At 37.3% G+C, this 16996-nt stretch overlaps 2 protein-coding genes across 6 annotated transcripts in view; one reads left to right on the forward strand and one right to left on the reverse strand.

The window, feature by feature from the left end:
- The window catches only part of LOC105202616 (rap1 GTPase-activating protein 1), a 288123-nt gene that overhangs the window by 129658 nt on the left and 141469 nt on the right, over positions 1–16996 (reverse strand). The window lies entirely within an intron of this gene.
- LOC120357491 lies at positions 10789–13453 on the forward strand. The gene is made up of 2 exons (XM_039447983.1): positions 10789–11523; positions 13338–13453. The coding sequence occupies exon 1, from the start codon at positions 10820–10822 to the stop codon at positions 11510–11512; it is 693 nt and encodes a 230-aa protein (XP_039303917.1). The 5' UTR covers positions 10789–10819; the 3' UTR covers positions 11513–11523; positions 13338–13453.

Raw genomic sequence — 16996 nt, forward strand, 5'->3', positions numbered from 1 at the left:
TCGCTGAGTTTTTATTGTGTAAATTTGGAATAATGTTTACATTCAAATTAAAAATCACTATTACACGGAAAGAATAATTTTGCTTAAAGTATCTAAAAATTTTACTCGATACACATCTGAAAATAATCTCTTTTTAGAATAATTATGTAAGACACTCAACTTGTTTGCTAGATCATTAAAATGTTTTGCAGTCTTGCTTATCGTGCTTGAACGTTTTATTCATTATTTTAATATTACAATAAAATATTCAGATTTATATCTAGCTAAATTTTTAAATATTTAAAAAAATTTGTTCTCTCTATGTATCAATTACGTATTAGATATTGATTATTCAACGATTTATTAGTATTTGAAATATTGAATTTTACATATGTAAAATTATTCAATATTTTTTAAAAACAAAAAAAAAATAAAAAATAAATTTAAATTATCGATCAGTAAAGAAAATAATAAATTTCATTTTCTCGCCATAGAAGTAGCATTACCTTAAATGACTATTCCTATAAAGAAAACCAAAAACTTATTTTTTAATTTCGAATGAGATATTTTTATTTAAAACAGCAGAATATTTTTCATATAGCAGTAAAAAGATTAATAATAATAAAATACATATATAGAAAAGACTGGGATCGTGAGATACGTGTGAGATACCATAATATCTCGTATATATCGCGTTAACTTCTAAAAGTAACTGCTAATATTACTTCGTTACAGTCAATTAAAAACTGTAGACTAGTTACTCGTCAATAGTGTTCACTGCGTTTTTATAAAAATTAAATTTCAATTTTGCAGGTAGTAGTGATTTTTACAAATCAATACTCGTTATATAATTTAGAAAAGTAGATATTAATTTAACTTTAGTCTAACTTGTGTGGCTTTCAAGTAATATGACTGAATTTAATGTGTGTATGAATTCGGCATATAAAGTTATATCATGTAGTGAGAGAAAGAGAGAGAGAGGGGGGGGGAGTGAGATGCTCATGAGAAGTTCGTAAGCCATTTGCATTAGGAGCGCAAGATCGTTCGTGCGACTTTACAACTTCATAGTGAACGTTTTGCTAGTGCAGCAAAAAAATTATTTTCAAAAGTAATTTTTTAATTAAAAAAGTTACTTTAAAAAATTCTTTTCCTTTTCAAATAAAATGTATTTTATAAAATGTTCGTATAACTTTGTTTTGTGATTTATTAATGTGTAAAATCTATAAAGAATCATTAATTTGTGATTTTTTTAAATTACAAGTTCCTTTTATGACATTAGTTGTTATTATTCTACGACTTCCCTGCGATCTCACAAACGCATCATTTTTGTTTTTTAAGTTTCTTTCCCTTCAATCAATTGTAAATTACGTTGGTTCTATATACTCAATAAACTTCTATCTTATAGGGTGATCGGAATTCTATGGCTAACAAACTGATGTTGATAAAAATTATGTTGCGTTAATATTTACTGAGCTATTAAAAAAAAAAAAAACAAAATGGTATTACTTTACCACCCCGTTCCTCCATCTAATAAAAAGAGAAGAAAACCGTCAGAACATCGCGGCGCCTTTTTTATTATTTTCATCCGAACGTTACAGTCCATAAAAGCCAAAAACGTGAAGGAATAATAGCGGCGTGAAATCATACTCGGTTTAATATCAATTTGCAAATACAAAGTTAAAATTGTTAATTTAAACATGTCAGCGCAATGCATCGAGAATTGAAACATTCCAGATTGTTCGTTCAAGTTTTACGAAATTGACAGCGATTTTGAAGTGACGCGCGACGTCACGGAATTCTTCATCCACTTTTGGAGTATGTTCCGACGGTCAAAAAACGATTAATATTCCGGGCCGTGGCCTCGCGCGTTTATGGAAAGCAAAACGAAAAAAAAAAAAATACGAGCGATCAATGCGAGAGCGCAAGCCGAAGTGCACCCGCGAATGGAAAGTAACCGGACAAACGAGTTCCGCGGCAGACGCCGTGCCACTTGCGTGTTGCAAAATCAGTTTTGCAATGCGCGCACAGAGTGACAGACAATCCAAAATCCCGTAAAGAGAAATGAAAACCTCAATGAATTTTCGTAATTAACTGAAAGACCTTGAAACTGAAGGAACTGAATTAGCTCTTAATTAAAAAAAAAAAATCAAAATATTAAAATTAAAAGAATTAAAAGTGACATGCGAGAGTCAGGCGCAATTGTTACGACCCAAGTAAAGTGTATTCCGCTTATAATAACATAAATTCATTTAGCAATCAAATATTTCAGTTCCTCTTCGAGCTATCCTCAGTGATGATTCTCTAAAAAATACAAACAAAATCCTAACACGATTGGGACGTCTATCAACACATTTAAATAATAACAGCTACATCGGTCGAAAGCAATTCTTAGTTCTTAATAGTTTTCTAGATGAATTTATAAACATTTACAGGATTCTTCAAACTGCGCACCTTATATTTGCCGGACTTAAAGCACGACTTTTAAGAACCCAGAAGTACATCACAAAAATTAAATTGCTAATCTATTTAACAATTTTGATGTTTACACGCATCTCTACGATCCCCCATATCCCGAAAACCGTAAAGAAATTTATTGCGAAAAATATTACCTCGACCAGGGTAATATTTTTCGCAATAAATTTCTTTGCAGTTTTCGGAATAAGGGGGATCGTAGCGATGCGTGTAAACAACATCAAAATCATTAAATTGATTAGCAATTTTAATGTTTGTGATATTTCTGAGTTCTTCTTAAAAGTTGTGTTTCAAGTCCGGCAAATATACGGTACGCAGTTTGAGAAATCTTCTAAATGTTTATAAATCCATGTAGAAGATTATTAAGCACCGAGCACAAGAATTGCTCTCGACCGGTATAACTGTTATTGTTATTTAAATATGTTGATACACTTTGCGGTTATATTAGCATTTCGTTTATATTTTTCAAAAAATCTCTGAAGATAACTCGAAGATGAACTGAAATAATATTTGATTGATAAATGAATTTAAGTACTTATCAATTTTGTACACATTTATACATTTTTAGTTCTTTTTTTAAATTTTGAATATTGTATCCTTATACCAATATTGTTTAATTAAAATATTACTACCATAAGAATAAAAAATAATAGGATTTAATTATATTATTATTATATATTATTAAAATGTAATTAAATGAAACTAAATTAATTATATTATATTTTATAATATAATAGGATTTAATTATATTATTATTGTATATTATTAAAATGTAATTAAATTAAACTTTTCGTGAAATAACTATTACATTCGTGCGTCGTGCGATATTTACAAAAAATTCCCTGCTGGACTAAATCAAAATATTAAATTTTATTCGAAGCATTAACGAAAGTTACAATTAAACTCATTATTAATCTGTTATTTTTGAAAAATCTGAATTATTTACGTAAAGATTAAAAGTACAATTGCGCCGGAAATCATATTTATTTAGCCGATTGTTCCGCAATATTAAATTTAAAAAATACAGGTATTGCGCGGAACCGAGAATCACCTGTCGCGTGTATGTACGTACGACAAAGAGCTGCGTTTATCGCGGGATCTACTAGGCAAATGAAGTGATCTGAGAATTCGCGTGATCGTCGCGACTCGATTATCGTTCGATAAATCGTGCGCGAGCCCAAGCAAGAATTTTATCTCGTGAAAGTTATCGCGCCGCTGTCTTTATTTAGTAGACACAACGGGTTTATCACTTTCGAGAAAAATGTGCAGTCCGACTAGAATGCAGGCACGTACAAAGGAACGCGTACGTGATTTGTACCTACGGATTCTATCCGCATTCAATAAATTAACGATAAGACATAACAATGTTCCAATATCTTTTTCAATTCATCGACACGTAATTATGTAACTTGAACAGGAATCGCCGCACTGTATCTCGATCGAAATTACACTCTAACATGGCTCAAACAAGTTTTGATGCTTGTTATTTGTATCAGTTATACGTTACGTACCATTTAATTTTATAGAGGATGTATTCCTGCTACTTGTACAATCCGCTTTCACGCTATTATGTTATGCTTTAGTTATTTGCCGCTGGATAACAAATTACTTCCAATTACTAAACAAGTAACAACATAAAGGAACTCTTGTTGTAATCAGAATTACCAAATTGAATAAATTTCCCTGAAATTTGAGTTTTCTTATTATTACGAAAAACTTTTTTGGAGGTTAAAAAGTTTAGAAGAATTTTTAGAAAAGAAAAGTATGAAGAGCTAATATTTTTATTTCTTTTTTTTTTATCTTCTGTACAACAGAAGCAAAACGCAAATTTGACGGAAAATTTCCCAACCTGGCAACGCTGTTCTAATACACTTTTTTCTAACCTCTTTCCACAAGTAAAATACGAGTAACGCCAAGTCATAAATGTAAATCCATGAGAAGTGCGTTGAATATGATAAGGATCAATATAATTATGAGTTTTATGTGTAAAAATACCTTATGCAATTTAACAAGTAATATTCTCCTATTTCCCCACCCCTATTCCATAACCTCAAACTTTTTCCTGCCTAAGCTTTTTTATTCATTCCGTTCACATGGCTACGCATTTCAAGTTCGTATAAATTTTCAATACTGATGTACAGTAGTGAATTTCGAAACACCGCCATTGTTCATCTAAGCTTCTACCTGTAATGTAACTGATACCAATTTAGTGTTAATAAAATTTCTATTATAGGTACTTATGTCACATAAATATTTACTCGGTTATTTTAAAAAAAAACAAAATGCTGAAATTTCTTCCTCTCTTCTATTATACTTAATAACATTTAGCGCTAAAAAAATATAATAACTCCATTATTCGTATACAAACTGTGTACAAATTAATTGCATTGTCGACTTTCTTTGGCTGATAACATTGGCATAGCTAACTCGTGTGTATCTTCGCCAACTGATCGACGTATACGTGTTTCTTATACATTCCCCATGAATTCCGTTACGTAATACGCCGCGCGCCGGCCGTTCCATGGGTCAGGCTCGATTTATCTGATCGATACGTCCGTCGCTTCGATCGATCCGGGCGCAGTAAATCTCGAAGAAATATCATCGCAGGGCGCAACGATACTCTGTTCGTTGTAACATGGATTTCGACATACCGCATTTGGTACATAAATGTGACAAGATTAACAAAATTAGATTCTTTAATCATTCTTAATGATACTGTTGAATAAATATTAATGCGAGTAACAATATTAAAACATAGTTCGAAATTGAACCCTTTAATTGTGCCATTGACCTCATCTGATCAGGCACGCGATCAGATCGCTGGGAGAGAAGCAAAAAGAAAAAAAATAAATATCTCTTGTTTCTTTTTTCGACAGTCCCGTCCGTCCGGTTTCACACTTTTCACGATACGGAAAGGGTCCAGGGAGATTGACAGACAGATGCGTCCAGGAAGAGGTCCTCGCGCGCAATTTGTCACGCATGAATATGTTAATGCGCGTCACACGCGCACACAACGCGCTCATGCACACGCGTGCGCACGCGTATGCATCAGTCTCACAGACAGTCGTGATTGATGCACGTCCAAAATTTTTCTTCTTTGTTTCTACCCCTCCCTGTCTAGCTTTTTAAATGGTTCGGACCATGTTTTGCTTACTTGCAAAAAAAAAAATGTCTCCCTTGTTCCATTCCAACTTTGGAAAATTCTTCATAAGTTACACGATCTATTTTCTTTTATATGTATTTATTCATTTCTAATTTATTCCCACTTTCTTATTCGCGAACGTTTTTTTTACCCACTCCAAAGCCAAATGCTGCACATGCAGCAAAGGGATTGGGCACGTGAAGGGGTACCTTTTGTATCGATGAGCAACTGGGTTGTAGAAATCCGATCTATGTGTACCTGTCTCTCGTGGTGGATAACCATCTGTCGTACAAGTACGACGGTGCTCTTAATGCGATCTGATTCCATTGGGAAGAGATGAAAACAGCACACGTGCAGCAATAAAATATAAGTAGAAAGGAGAGAGTTCTCATATTTGAAGTTTAATCTAAAGTTATGAAGTGTCCCACTTTAGAAGGACATATAAATAGATCTTCGGTCCTCCTGTCATCTTGAAACAAAACTGGACACATATGTCCAATTGTGCTATAACAGTTTTGAATTCTAACCTTTAGTTCGAGATATGAAACATTGATTTTATAAAGAAATTTTATTGTCAAATAATAAGCAGTTACTTAAGAAAAAGTTGGTACATTAGCAAAATATGATTTAACAAAAAAAAAAAATTAAACATAAACTCTCTTATTATTATACATAATATTAACAATTCAGTTTAATATGTAAAATTTTAAGGTAAGAGTAAAATAATTAAACATATATTTTATATGAAAAAATAAAGAAAAGAAATGAAAAGAAACGTATTAGGTAAGATTGCCGATACCGCACCGGTTCCTAAATCGCACCAACTCGCATATAAATTCAACCACAATACTTGTACACTCTTTATGAAATTATTTGAAAATTACGTAACATTATTATCATCCTTCATTGAACTCAACATGTTGAATAACAGAAATTTTATTATTTATGTTTGTAGAAAAATCATAACTTTGCTATTACTTTTCAACACATTTCGTAGCTTGATTGCAAAAAAAGATAAAATAAATGATCTAAATTTTGATAACCTGTAATTATCACAATATTATTAAAATTAGATTAACAAAGTTCAAATAATTTTGTGTTCTTATTTGTAAATTAAATGAACAAAGTTTTACAAAATGCTTCTAAATCGCACCATGTTTTAATCTTCTAAATCGCACTATTACTTTGATGATAATTATAAAATATAATAATCATACAGAGCATACATTGTAATAATATTACCGTAATGTTGTAATGTAATTGCAATATTATTGAAAAGTTATCAAAATAACATTGACGGAAATTATATTTAGTTTACAGTATTTATCTCCAATATTAATAAAATTATGCTTATCTAACCCACTTTTACTCGAGAAGAAAGAATTTAGCAGAAAATGTTGCTTTACCCTAAGAAGAGTAATATTAACGCGTGACGCGATTTAGAAAACCAGTTTCTTAAATCGCAACTATTTAAATGCTTCTTAAAAATCGTCAATTAAAAATTAATGACAATATATAAAATTTTGAAAAAAAAAAAATAAATATAAAAAGAAAAATGTTGCATTTTATTATGTAAGAAAATTAAAAATATTCCCCATAATTTCTCAGTTATAAGCCTTTATGTCAAAAGTGGTGCAATTTCGGGAACTTATGTTATACTAAAATAATTTACGTGATTACACACACACGCGCGCGCGCACGCACGCACGCACGCACATTATTTTAATTTAAAAAATTATATTTTTTTTACGTGCATCTCCTCTTTTGTTAACATTTTCTACAATAAGTCCTTCTTTCGCTACTGTGACATTCGATAACTTTAATATAATCATCATTAAAAGTAAAAATAAATTAAAATAAATCGAAAATAAATTAAAAGGAAATTAATGATAAAGAGATCTGTAATCATAAATTACAAATGGACGAGATTTCCTTTTACGCCTGGTTCACAAAATTAGTATTCTTACGATCGTTCGATATCTGGGGACGTCTGTATCACGTCACACCTTCGTTTGCAAATATAGGTGTGTGTATAGGGCCTCGTTTGGTTTACCTTGTCAAAAATCATCAGGGGTTCTTTCTCCCTAGCTGTATCGGTGACGACTTCATCACGGTGACATGGAAATTCGACGAAACGATAAATCGGCGGCGGCGGCGGCGGCGGTGATGCATCAACGTTGACATTGTCAGTCCACTGTGATTTATGATGTGCCTATATTAGCAACATTGTTCTTTTTTTCTTCCATCGCCAATCGATTTTCGAACACCCAGGTGATCGTCCGTCACCCCTCGATGAACAAATCGAGCGACATACACGCTAGCGGGAATACTCGATGCGCGGTGATTATCATTTGTCAGTCAAACGTTGGTTTACTCAGTACACCCCCAATCGAGATAGTAAATAGTCCAACGCTTCTCTTTATTATAAATTGTGAAACGATATTTGCTATTCGATATTATTTGTCTGGATAGAAAATCATTTGTAAGCGAATAAAATTCGAATGACAGCTCTCTCAATCAAGACAACGAAAAATATTCCGTCGAAATCCGAGATCGTTCTGAAAGAAATCCGAGATCGTTCTGAAAAACGTTCGATCTATGGGGGCTTCGCCGCACTTATCTGTCACGCTCACACGCTGGACTTTAGACGCAGCAACCTCACAGTGCGGAATACGCCCATACGATCGTAACGCAGTATCATCGGCTTTTTGCATCCAGTGGTATACGATGCCAGGATCGAATAAGAAGAGAGACATATTCGCGCCAAGCCTATCGCGCGACCGTAATCCGAACCTTCCTAGTTCATTCGTATGGAGTTTACGCGAAAGCAGCATAAGGCATGTACAGACGTTCAACTTTCAGAACACTTGAATTTTATTGAAAAATTTATTTAAAAAATTCTGTCGTATACTCTAAAATAATCTGAAATTAACAATATTAATATATCCTCTGAAAAATTAATTCTTTGTTGCATAAATCTCGTCTATTAAACTTATTTTGCTAGATCTTCATACATGAGGATGTTTGAGAACGCTGATGGCAAAGCTGAAGTCGAAATTTAAAAGTCAAGATGGCAGATTTAATATGGCAACTAAAACTATCATGTATATGATCTATATGTTTAAAAAAACTTAAGAGTTTTTCGGACTCGCCTTTTCAAATCTGAAGTCAAAACTTGAAAATTCAAAATGACAGATCCAACGAAGAAATCTTTTAAGAAGAAAATAAACTCAGAGTTCTATTGCTAACGATTTTAATTTTCATGATATTACGTTTCTGGATTCCTCTTAAAAGCTGCGTTTAAGTCCGGCAAGTATGCGGCGCGCAGTTTGGGGAATCTTGTTAATGTTTGTAAAGTCATCTGGAAAATTATTATTGAGCACTAAGACCGGTATAGCTATTTTCGTTCTTGAAATGTGTTGACACTATCCGGTCATATCAGGATTTTGTTTGTAAAACAGTGAATTTAAGAAGACACGCTTTTTACTTAATTACAATCTCAAGTGATTGAGAAGGAGATCATGTAACAATTGCAAATCTTTTCCATAGATAGTAAATGATGTGCAAAAATAACATAAAAATGATAAATATTTGGACGCTGAAAGAAATTGTCATCACAGACACATAAGAAAAAACATTTGTAAACGTTTCGTACGCATAACATTGCTAAATAAAGCAAGTGAGCTTTTCGACGATTTATAGGATAAAGTAGCCTGTTATGAGATACCTTTTTTTAAAAGTTTATAATTCATTTAATTTATACTATTAACTCCCATTTTGATATCCAAATTATAGTAAATATATTTAAGTTTCATTACCAAAAGTTAGCAATCAATAATAGTTTGTTACATACAAAATTTTTTATCAAAATTGCCGACTTTGTTAATTCAAAACAAAGCTTCCTAATATGAGACACAAAGGTTTTTTTTATACGAGATGGGTCTTATCAACTTAGACCTTAGGTTGAAATTAGGCTCCAGACTCAAAATCTAGTTGACCAATCAAATAGCTCTTTTGATACTCGAAAATTTTTCTACATAATATTTTTCTCCAAAACCCATTCTCTTCGAGATATTTTAAAGTCACAGTGCTAATGCTGAAAGCCATTACTTTCGAGCCTCATTATTTTTAAAGTCCTTAATGAAAAACTTTATTATAGCATTCTCGAAGTCAGAATATGTAATAATAAATAGGTATTTTTGAGTGTCTCATATTACGAGTTCCACGATTTGCGGTTTCGCGATCACCAAATCTAATACTTATAATTAAGCAAATCATCACATCCCGTATTTTTCTATTAATACGACTTTACTCTGTCACTGCATACAGAATTTATTATCAAATATTTGTTTATTTTATAATAAACAAGATTTGAAGACTCATCTCAATAAATCTTGACAACTTCGAAAACTCCAATTTCAAAAACCTTTGTTTTTCAACGACTGTACGCGTGATGTACTAATGAATTATGCAACGTCTCGTCCGGATGGATAACTCATGTAGTGCGCTCCCCTGCGCAAGCATTAACAGGCGATTTTAAAAGACTGAGAAAGCGCGCGCGTGTCGCGCCACCGCCGCGCGCTCGGGTCCCCGCCGCGCGTGTGCTTCATTGTTTTCCTGTTGTGCACAGCGTTAACAGTGCGTTTAGTTTTTGATCCTTGTTAAGAATAATTTACTCTAGCCAGATGGGTAAATCCGATCGTAAATCAAGGAAGAGAAAGAGGTCCGAGTCTAGAGACCGTTTTGCAGGATTGGAAGATAAGTTATCGCATCTTATCGAGATTTTATCCAGGAGTGAGGTTAGGGTCCCCCGCGGCTCTTCCTCTTTGTCATTTTCGCAGTCGGAACAGACGTCCCAGGAGGTTCGGGAGGTAAGCGACGAGGAAACTTCAAGGGTTAGCTTGAAGGATGAAAGCGATAATGATCCGGAATCCATCTCGATAGTTCGAGAGAGGTTGAAAGATCCACACGTCTCAGGTGTGTATGACATCCCAGTTCCGTATACCGGACAGAGGAGTTGACACAACCTTTTCCGACTAATCGGAATACCCCCTCGGTCTTGCAGCAACGGTGATTGACCCGTCAACGGAAGAATCACCTTCTTCGCCTCCTCCGGCAAACGCTGCGGCCCCGGCTTCCACGGGGCCTGACGAGGTTTCGGTGGATCTTTCCAAGGATCTGTTCGGACCCGATTCAGAGGCAACGGACCTTCGACCTTGGAACAATATGGTTAGCCAGAAATGGACTGACCTTACCCGTAAGGGTTTGCCTACGAGTCAGCGGGAGGTCTTACTCAAAAAGTATTCTCCCCCCGAAGATTTCGCTTTCCTCAGGGCTCCCAAACTCAACCTTGAGTGTAAATCGGCATTAAAAAACAATGTCATAGTTAAAAGGGACGAGTACAGCTGTTTAAATCAAAATCAGGTAGGTACCGCCCTGTTCGCCTTAGGAGAAGCAATATCTGACCTCCTCAGACCAGAAATACAGCAATTTCTCAACCCGGACGTTCGAATGGCAATTAGTAAAATCGCTGACGGCGCTCAGCTCTTGGCGGATCTTTTCTATCGCCTCTCTTTGTCACGAAGAGCCCTGATAAAACCGGCCTTTAATACCTTGGCCAAGTCCACTGCAGACGCCATTCCTGCGGACAACTTTCTGTTTGGCTCTTCCTTTGGTGAAGAAATAAAAAAGGCAACATCAATGGAGAAATCGGCCAGGGATATTGTTAGCACATCCTTGACGATCTCCAAGAGGGTGCAGCAACCAATTAAATTACCGGCACAGACGGCTCCATCCACGTCGGGAAACTCCCGAGCCCCTGCTTCGAAAACGAAACCGTCGGCGACAAGGAGAACAGGGGCGTCGAGCAGCAGTCGCCGATCGTCGGTCTATCAGAGATCGAGGTCGAGGAGGCGTTAGTTGACAGCCAGGTAAACATTGCTGGCAGACTAAGCTCTTTCATTTCAAAATGGATGGAAATTACGACCGATCCAGTAATCTTGCAAGGAATCTGCGGTTACAAGCTGCCTTTTAGGCACCATCCCCCTCTCCAGGCATCCGAGCCGTCAATCCACCTTTCAGAGACAGAAGTCTCAATATGCCGTCAGGAAATCGCTAGGCTCTGTAGCAAAGGTGCGATAGAGCCAGTATCAGGCTGTAAAGGCCAATTTCTGTCATCCTTTTTTGTAGTCAGGAAACCTTCCGGAGGGTGGAGGTTTATCCTTAATTTAAAGGGCTTGAATAAATTTATTATTGCTCCACATTTCAAAATGGAGAATTGGAAGACAGTCATTCGTCTTCTTTCTCCAGGTGACTTCCTCGCCTCGGTCGATCTGCAGGATGCCTACCATCTTGTACCGGTCTGTCCGGAGCATAGGAAATTTCTCCGATTTAAATTTCAGGGTCAACTTTTCCAATTCAGGGTTCTGCCTTTTGGCCTCGCTTCGGCTCCTTATATTTTTACAAAAATTTTAAAGCCTGTAATATCATCCTTGAGAGAGAAGGGCTTCCTGTCAGTCGTCTATCTGGACGACTTTCTTCTTCTTGCACCGTCTCACGCGGCATGTATACAAAATATTTCTGCAACCATAGATCTTCTAGCTTCTTTGGGATTTTTAATTAACAAACAGAAAAGTGTTCTTTCTCCATCGAAATCCTGTCGGTTTTTAGGCCTCATATTCAATTCAGAGCAGCTCTCCATTTCTATACCGTTGGACAAAAGAAATAATCTTTTACAATTAACTCTTTATTTTTTAAATATTAACTCTTGCAGGATTCGTCGTTTTGCTAGCTACATTGGATCTCTGATTTCAGTCTGTCCAGCGGTGCAATATGGAATTCTACATACCAAGAGATTGGAGAGAGCAAAATTTTTAGCCCTTGCAGCTGCAGAGGAAAATTTTGAGGCCCGTATGATCCTGCCGGAATCAATTAAAGAAGATCTATGGTGGTGGCAAGCAATTTTCGAAGACCCTTCCCAGTGTAACTTCATTCGCTCAGGTCACTTCAGCTTAGAAATTTTTACAGACGCCTCCCTAACGGGCTGGGGAGCCGTTTCGGGTGAATCTCGCACCCATGGGTTTTGGTCTGCAGAGGACAGACAAAATCACATCAATTTCTTAGAACTCCTTGCCGTCTTTCACGCTTTGAGATGTTTCGCATCTCACCTAAGAAATTGTAATCTTCTAATAAGACTAGATAACTCCACCGCTCTTTCATACATAAATCGAATGGGGTCAATTAAGTTTCCCCATCTATCAGAGCTTGCTCGCAAAATTTGGGAATGGTGCGCAGAGCGCAATCTATATATTTATGCCTCGTATATTCCATCGGCCCAGAATTTTGAAGCAGATGCGGAATCACGCGTTGTCTCAGAAGAGACGGAATGGTCCTTGAGCCGAGATTCTTTCGATGAGATCGAGTCCTCTCTAGGTCCTTTCGACATCGATTTATTCGCTTCATCAATAAATGCGAAATGCCCACGATTTGTGTCCTGGTTTCCAGACCCGCTAGCTTTTACAGTGGATGCATTCTCACTAAATTGGAGTGAGTTTCGCTTCTTTGCATTTCCCCCTTTCGCTTTAATTCTGCGAGTTCTTCGAAAGATCATTTCGGACAGAGCGGAAGGAGTCATAGTGGTTCCCTGGTGGCCCGCTCAACCTTGGTTCCCACTGTTTATCCGTCTTATTATCGATCAACCAGTCTATCTCGAGCCGAACATTAATATGTTAACATCTCCTTTCAGAGAGATTCATCCGGCTTGGGACAGGATTACCCTGGCAGCTGCGAGATTATCCGCCAGGCCTTCATAGCCAAAGGTACACCGACATCGGCAATGGAGGTAACACTTGCGTCCATCACGCAAGCCACGAAGACTCAATACTCCAAGCCGATTAAACTTTGGTGGCTTTATTGCAAGCAAAATCAAATTGACTGCTTCTGTCCATCGCCTTCGGCAGTCCTAGAATTCTTATCAATATCAGCTGCCAGTAGTCGATCCTACTCCAGCCTAAATACGGTTCGTTCGGCCGTTTCCTTAATTTCGGTGAACGAGATAGGTTCTCACCCGCTTGTAAGGAGATTCTTCAAGGGGATTGCGGCACTAAAGCCACAACGTCCACGCTACGACTTTATCTGGGATACGGCCCCGGTAGTTACCCGCTTGGCCTCTCTATATCCCCACGACAATCTCTCACTGGAATTACTCTCAAGAAAGCTTGCAACCTTGCTCGCACTCACAACTGCTCAAAGGTTGCAGACATTGGCAGCAATACAAATTTCGAATATCTCCTTTGCGGATTCTTTGGTTATTAAGATCCCAGCAAGGATCAAAACTTCCGGAGTCGGAAAATATCAACCCTTGCTTGTTTTTAAACCCTTTCTGGACAAACCAGAGCTATGCCTTTTTTCCATAGTTAAATCTTATCTGGACCGCACGCAGAGTCTCAGACGGGGAGAAGTAGATTCTCTTTTTATCTCTACTCGTCCACCGCATAAACCAGTCACTTCTCAGTCCCTGGGTCGGTGGATTAAGACCGAACTAGCAGCTGCGGGCATAGATACTTCCATTTTCTCGGCCTACTCAACTCGCCATGCTTCGACCTCTCGAGCGGCCAGCAAAGGCATTAGCTTACAGGAAATCCGTAGGACTGCTGGCTGGAGCAGTTCCTCCGAAGTCTTTGCGCGCTTCTATAAGCGTCCGATAATTAGCGAACCGGCTTTTCAAGCATCTATTCTTAATCCTACATAAGAAATTTTATTAAAAATATTGTAAGCCTAAAGAAGTTCAAATTATAACACACTCTTTCTATATCATTAAACCTTAACTAGACAAATCTGAGGCTTTAAATATCTACATGAGTTATCCATCCGGACGAGACGTTGCATAATTAATAAGTTGAACGAACTTACCTAAGTGAAGTTCGACTGTAATTATGCTGTCTCGTCCGGATGGATAACTCCCTCCCCTCCCAACCCCTCTTTCAGATTTGTAGCTTTAAAAATATGAAGCACACGCGCGGCGGGGACCCGAGCGCGCGGCGGTGGCGCGACACGCGCGCGCTTTCTCAGTCTTTTAAAATCGCCTGTTAATGCTTGCGCAGGGGAGCGCACTACATGAGTTATCCATCCGGACGAGACAGCATAATTACAGTCGAACTTCACTTAGGTAAGTTCGTTCAACTTATTAATTTTGTACTAAATAGATTTCAGGCCAAAAATAATAAGTTTATGATGGTACCACATGCGTTTATTAATGTAGCAGAAACCTCGCTACCTCATATTAGGAACCTATCCCGTAATGGGCGGACTTTACCCTATTGGATACTAGCAGCAAAGAGTTAAGACAGATATCACCGATTTTAACAGACATTATTAATAGTAATGTCAGTTGGACCGTGTTCTCGGGAATAAAACTTTCAATTTTAATAAGGAAGCAGCATCCTCGGAATTGTTTTCCTTCGAAACTAGGATAAAATCTCGGAAAACCATCGCTTTATTTATCTCTGGTGAACGCGCATCGCGCAGAGAAAACAATTAAACGAGGATTAATACTGTCGTTCGCGTGGCGTCATGTGTTTGGACAGAGGGTAAGGAGACAGGAGGGAGAGAAAAATAATAAACAGACTCCCTCGTAATTTCGGGGGTCCCGGGGCCCCCGACCCGCTCGCTCGAGGGGTTGACGACGAGACGTGATATATGCACGGCAGCATATGTCGCAGCTATATGTATACGTTGACGCATACCTCCGGTCTCCAGTGTCGGAAAAATATGTGACACCCCGTAAGTGCACGAGCACGGAAGATACGTCTCCCGAAGGGGCGTAACGGCAATAACGGAAATAAAAACCGATATTTTCAATTGCGTCGTGCAAACAACAAGTGGCTATAATATTATACTGCACAAATATATTTTTTTTTTTTCGTCTAGAGTATCTTATCGCGAGATTAAATACTCATTACTTTAATATCATTATATTATAATATTCTCCCCGCATTGATATGAATTATAATATCTCGTTGCAAAAGCACAAACGTAGCAATTGTTGAAAAAAAAATTTGAACACGATGTATGTGCATTAATAATAAATATATGGTAAAGAAAAAGAGATGGGAAAAAAATAATTAATTTGAAAGACGATTCGATTTCCGCGTGAAGAGCCCTTCTACCTTTCGCTTCTAGATTCAAGGATTCTGCGTGCGTATCGAACGACATGCGGACTAGTCCCCGCATTTGCATAGACCGTATTTCTCCTCTCATTACCATTATTATAAGCACTTCGGTATTGTGCATCGGGCATAATGCTACTGCACCCTGACGCGGCATCGCACTGACATTTGCATCCCGACAAAGAGAACATTCACGCCTCCTTCCTCTCTTTCTCGTTCTTCCTATCTCTCAATGGCACCCTCGAAATTCTACACTCGAGAGAACGCTCGCTGCCGATTCACCGTGCTAAAACACCGCGGTGTAAAGCATTATCATCACCGCACACTCGAGGAAGCTGCATTAATGCGCATATGTTTCCCACCGCGTCGAACGATCGACACGATGATCACAGAATTGGCAAGGCGGGACGTCTCCTTTAGTGAAGTTCTTATGGAGTACTCGGAGCGCCGATCAGCCAGTCCATTAAACTCACTTTAGGCGATTTGTGATTCGCGAATTTGGGGTCCCGGAATTCTATTTGTAGTTTTATGAATACATCCTGTTTGAAAGACTAAAATTCCGTGTGCATTCGTTAAATTCGTAGAAATTGCCAACAGAAATCCTAAAACGGTATCACCCGAGGGGAAATTCACAGCCGGCATTGGTGTACAAAATTTCGGCAGTGGACTGCCGAAAAAAGTAAGCAGTGATCTATAATATTGACGGCATTGTCGTCAGTGGTTGGGGAGTGGTGAGCTCACTTCAGAGTCGGTTTTTCGATCATGGGGTTGAGCACAAAAATTTTTGAATACTTCGGGAAAGCTTTAGAATTCTTGTGCAGGCATTGGCGTATGATAATAGGCACGCGGTAGTGTTCATAATTGCATGGCATTGCCTTAATTTTAATATAGGATTGACGGCATTGTAGGCATTGACTAACAATAAGCATTGTCGGCAGTGTACAAAAATGTCGGCAGTGTTTTACAGCAATGCCAAAAATCGGCATTGGTGTACAAAATTTTGGGTTGTGAATTCCCCCTCGGTATCACCTCTTATTTCTCGGAAACTGAACATTGTTGTATTGTTACTAACAAAAACATGATCTGCTTAGATAATTTAAAAAATAGAAAATTTTTAAAAATATGAAAACAGTTACACATTTATAGCTTTTTTTTCTGTAATCCCTAGTAGCACAGTGCGTTGGCTTTACATTGGTTTACATTGGCGAAACATTGGTTATGTTATATTGGAAATGCA

This window comes from Solenopsis invicta, chromosome 4 (assembly GCF_016802725.1).
Source record: "Solenopsis invicta isolate M01_SB chromosome 4, UNIL_Sinv_3.0, whole genome shotgun sequence".
In the NCBI taxonomy this organism is placed as follows: Eukaryota; Metazoa; Arthropoda; class Insecta; order Hymenoptera; family Formicidae; genus Solenopsis; species Solenopsis invicta.

What these genes read in the sequence shown, in the direction of transcription:
- LOC120357491 (XM_039447983.1), top strand. Translation starts at nt 10,820, where the DNA reads ATGGTTAGCCAGAAATGGACTGACCTTACCCGTAAGGGTTTGCCTACG.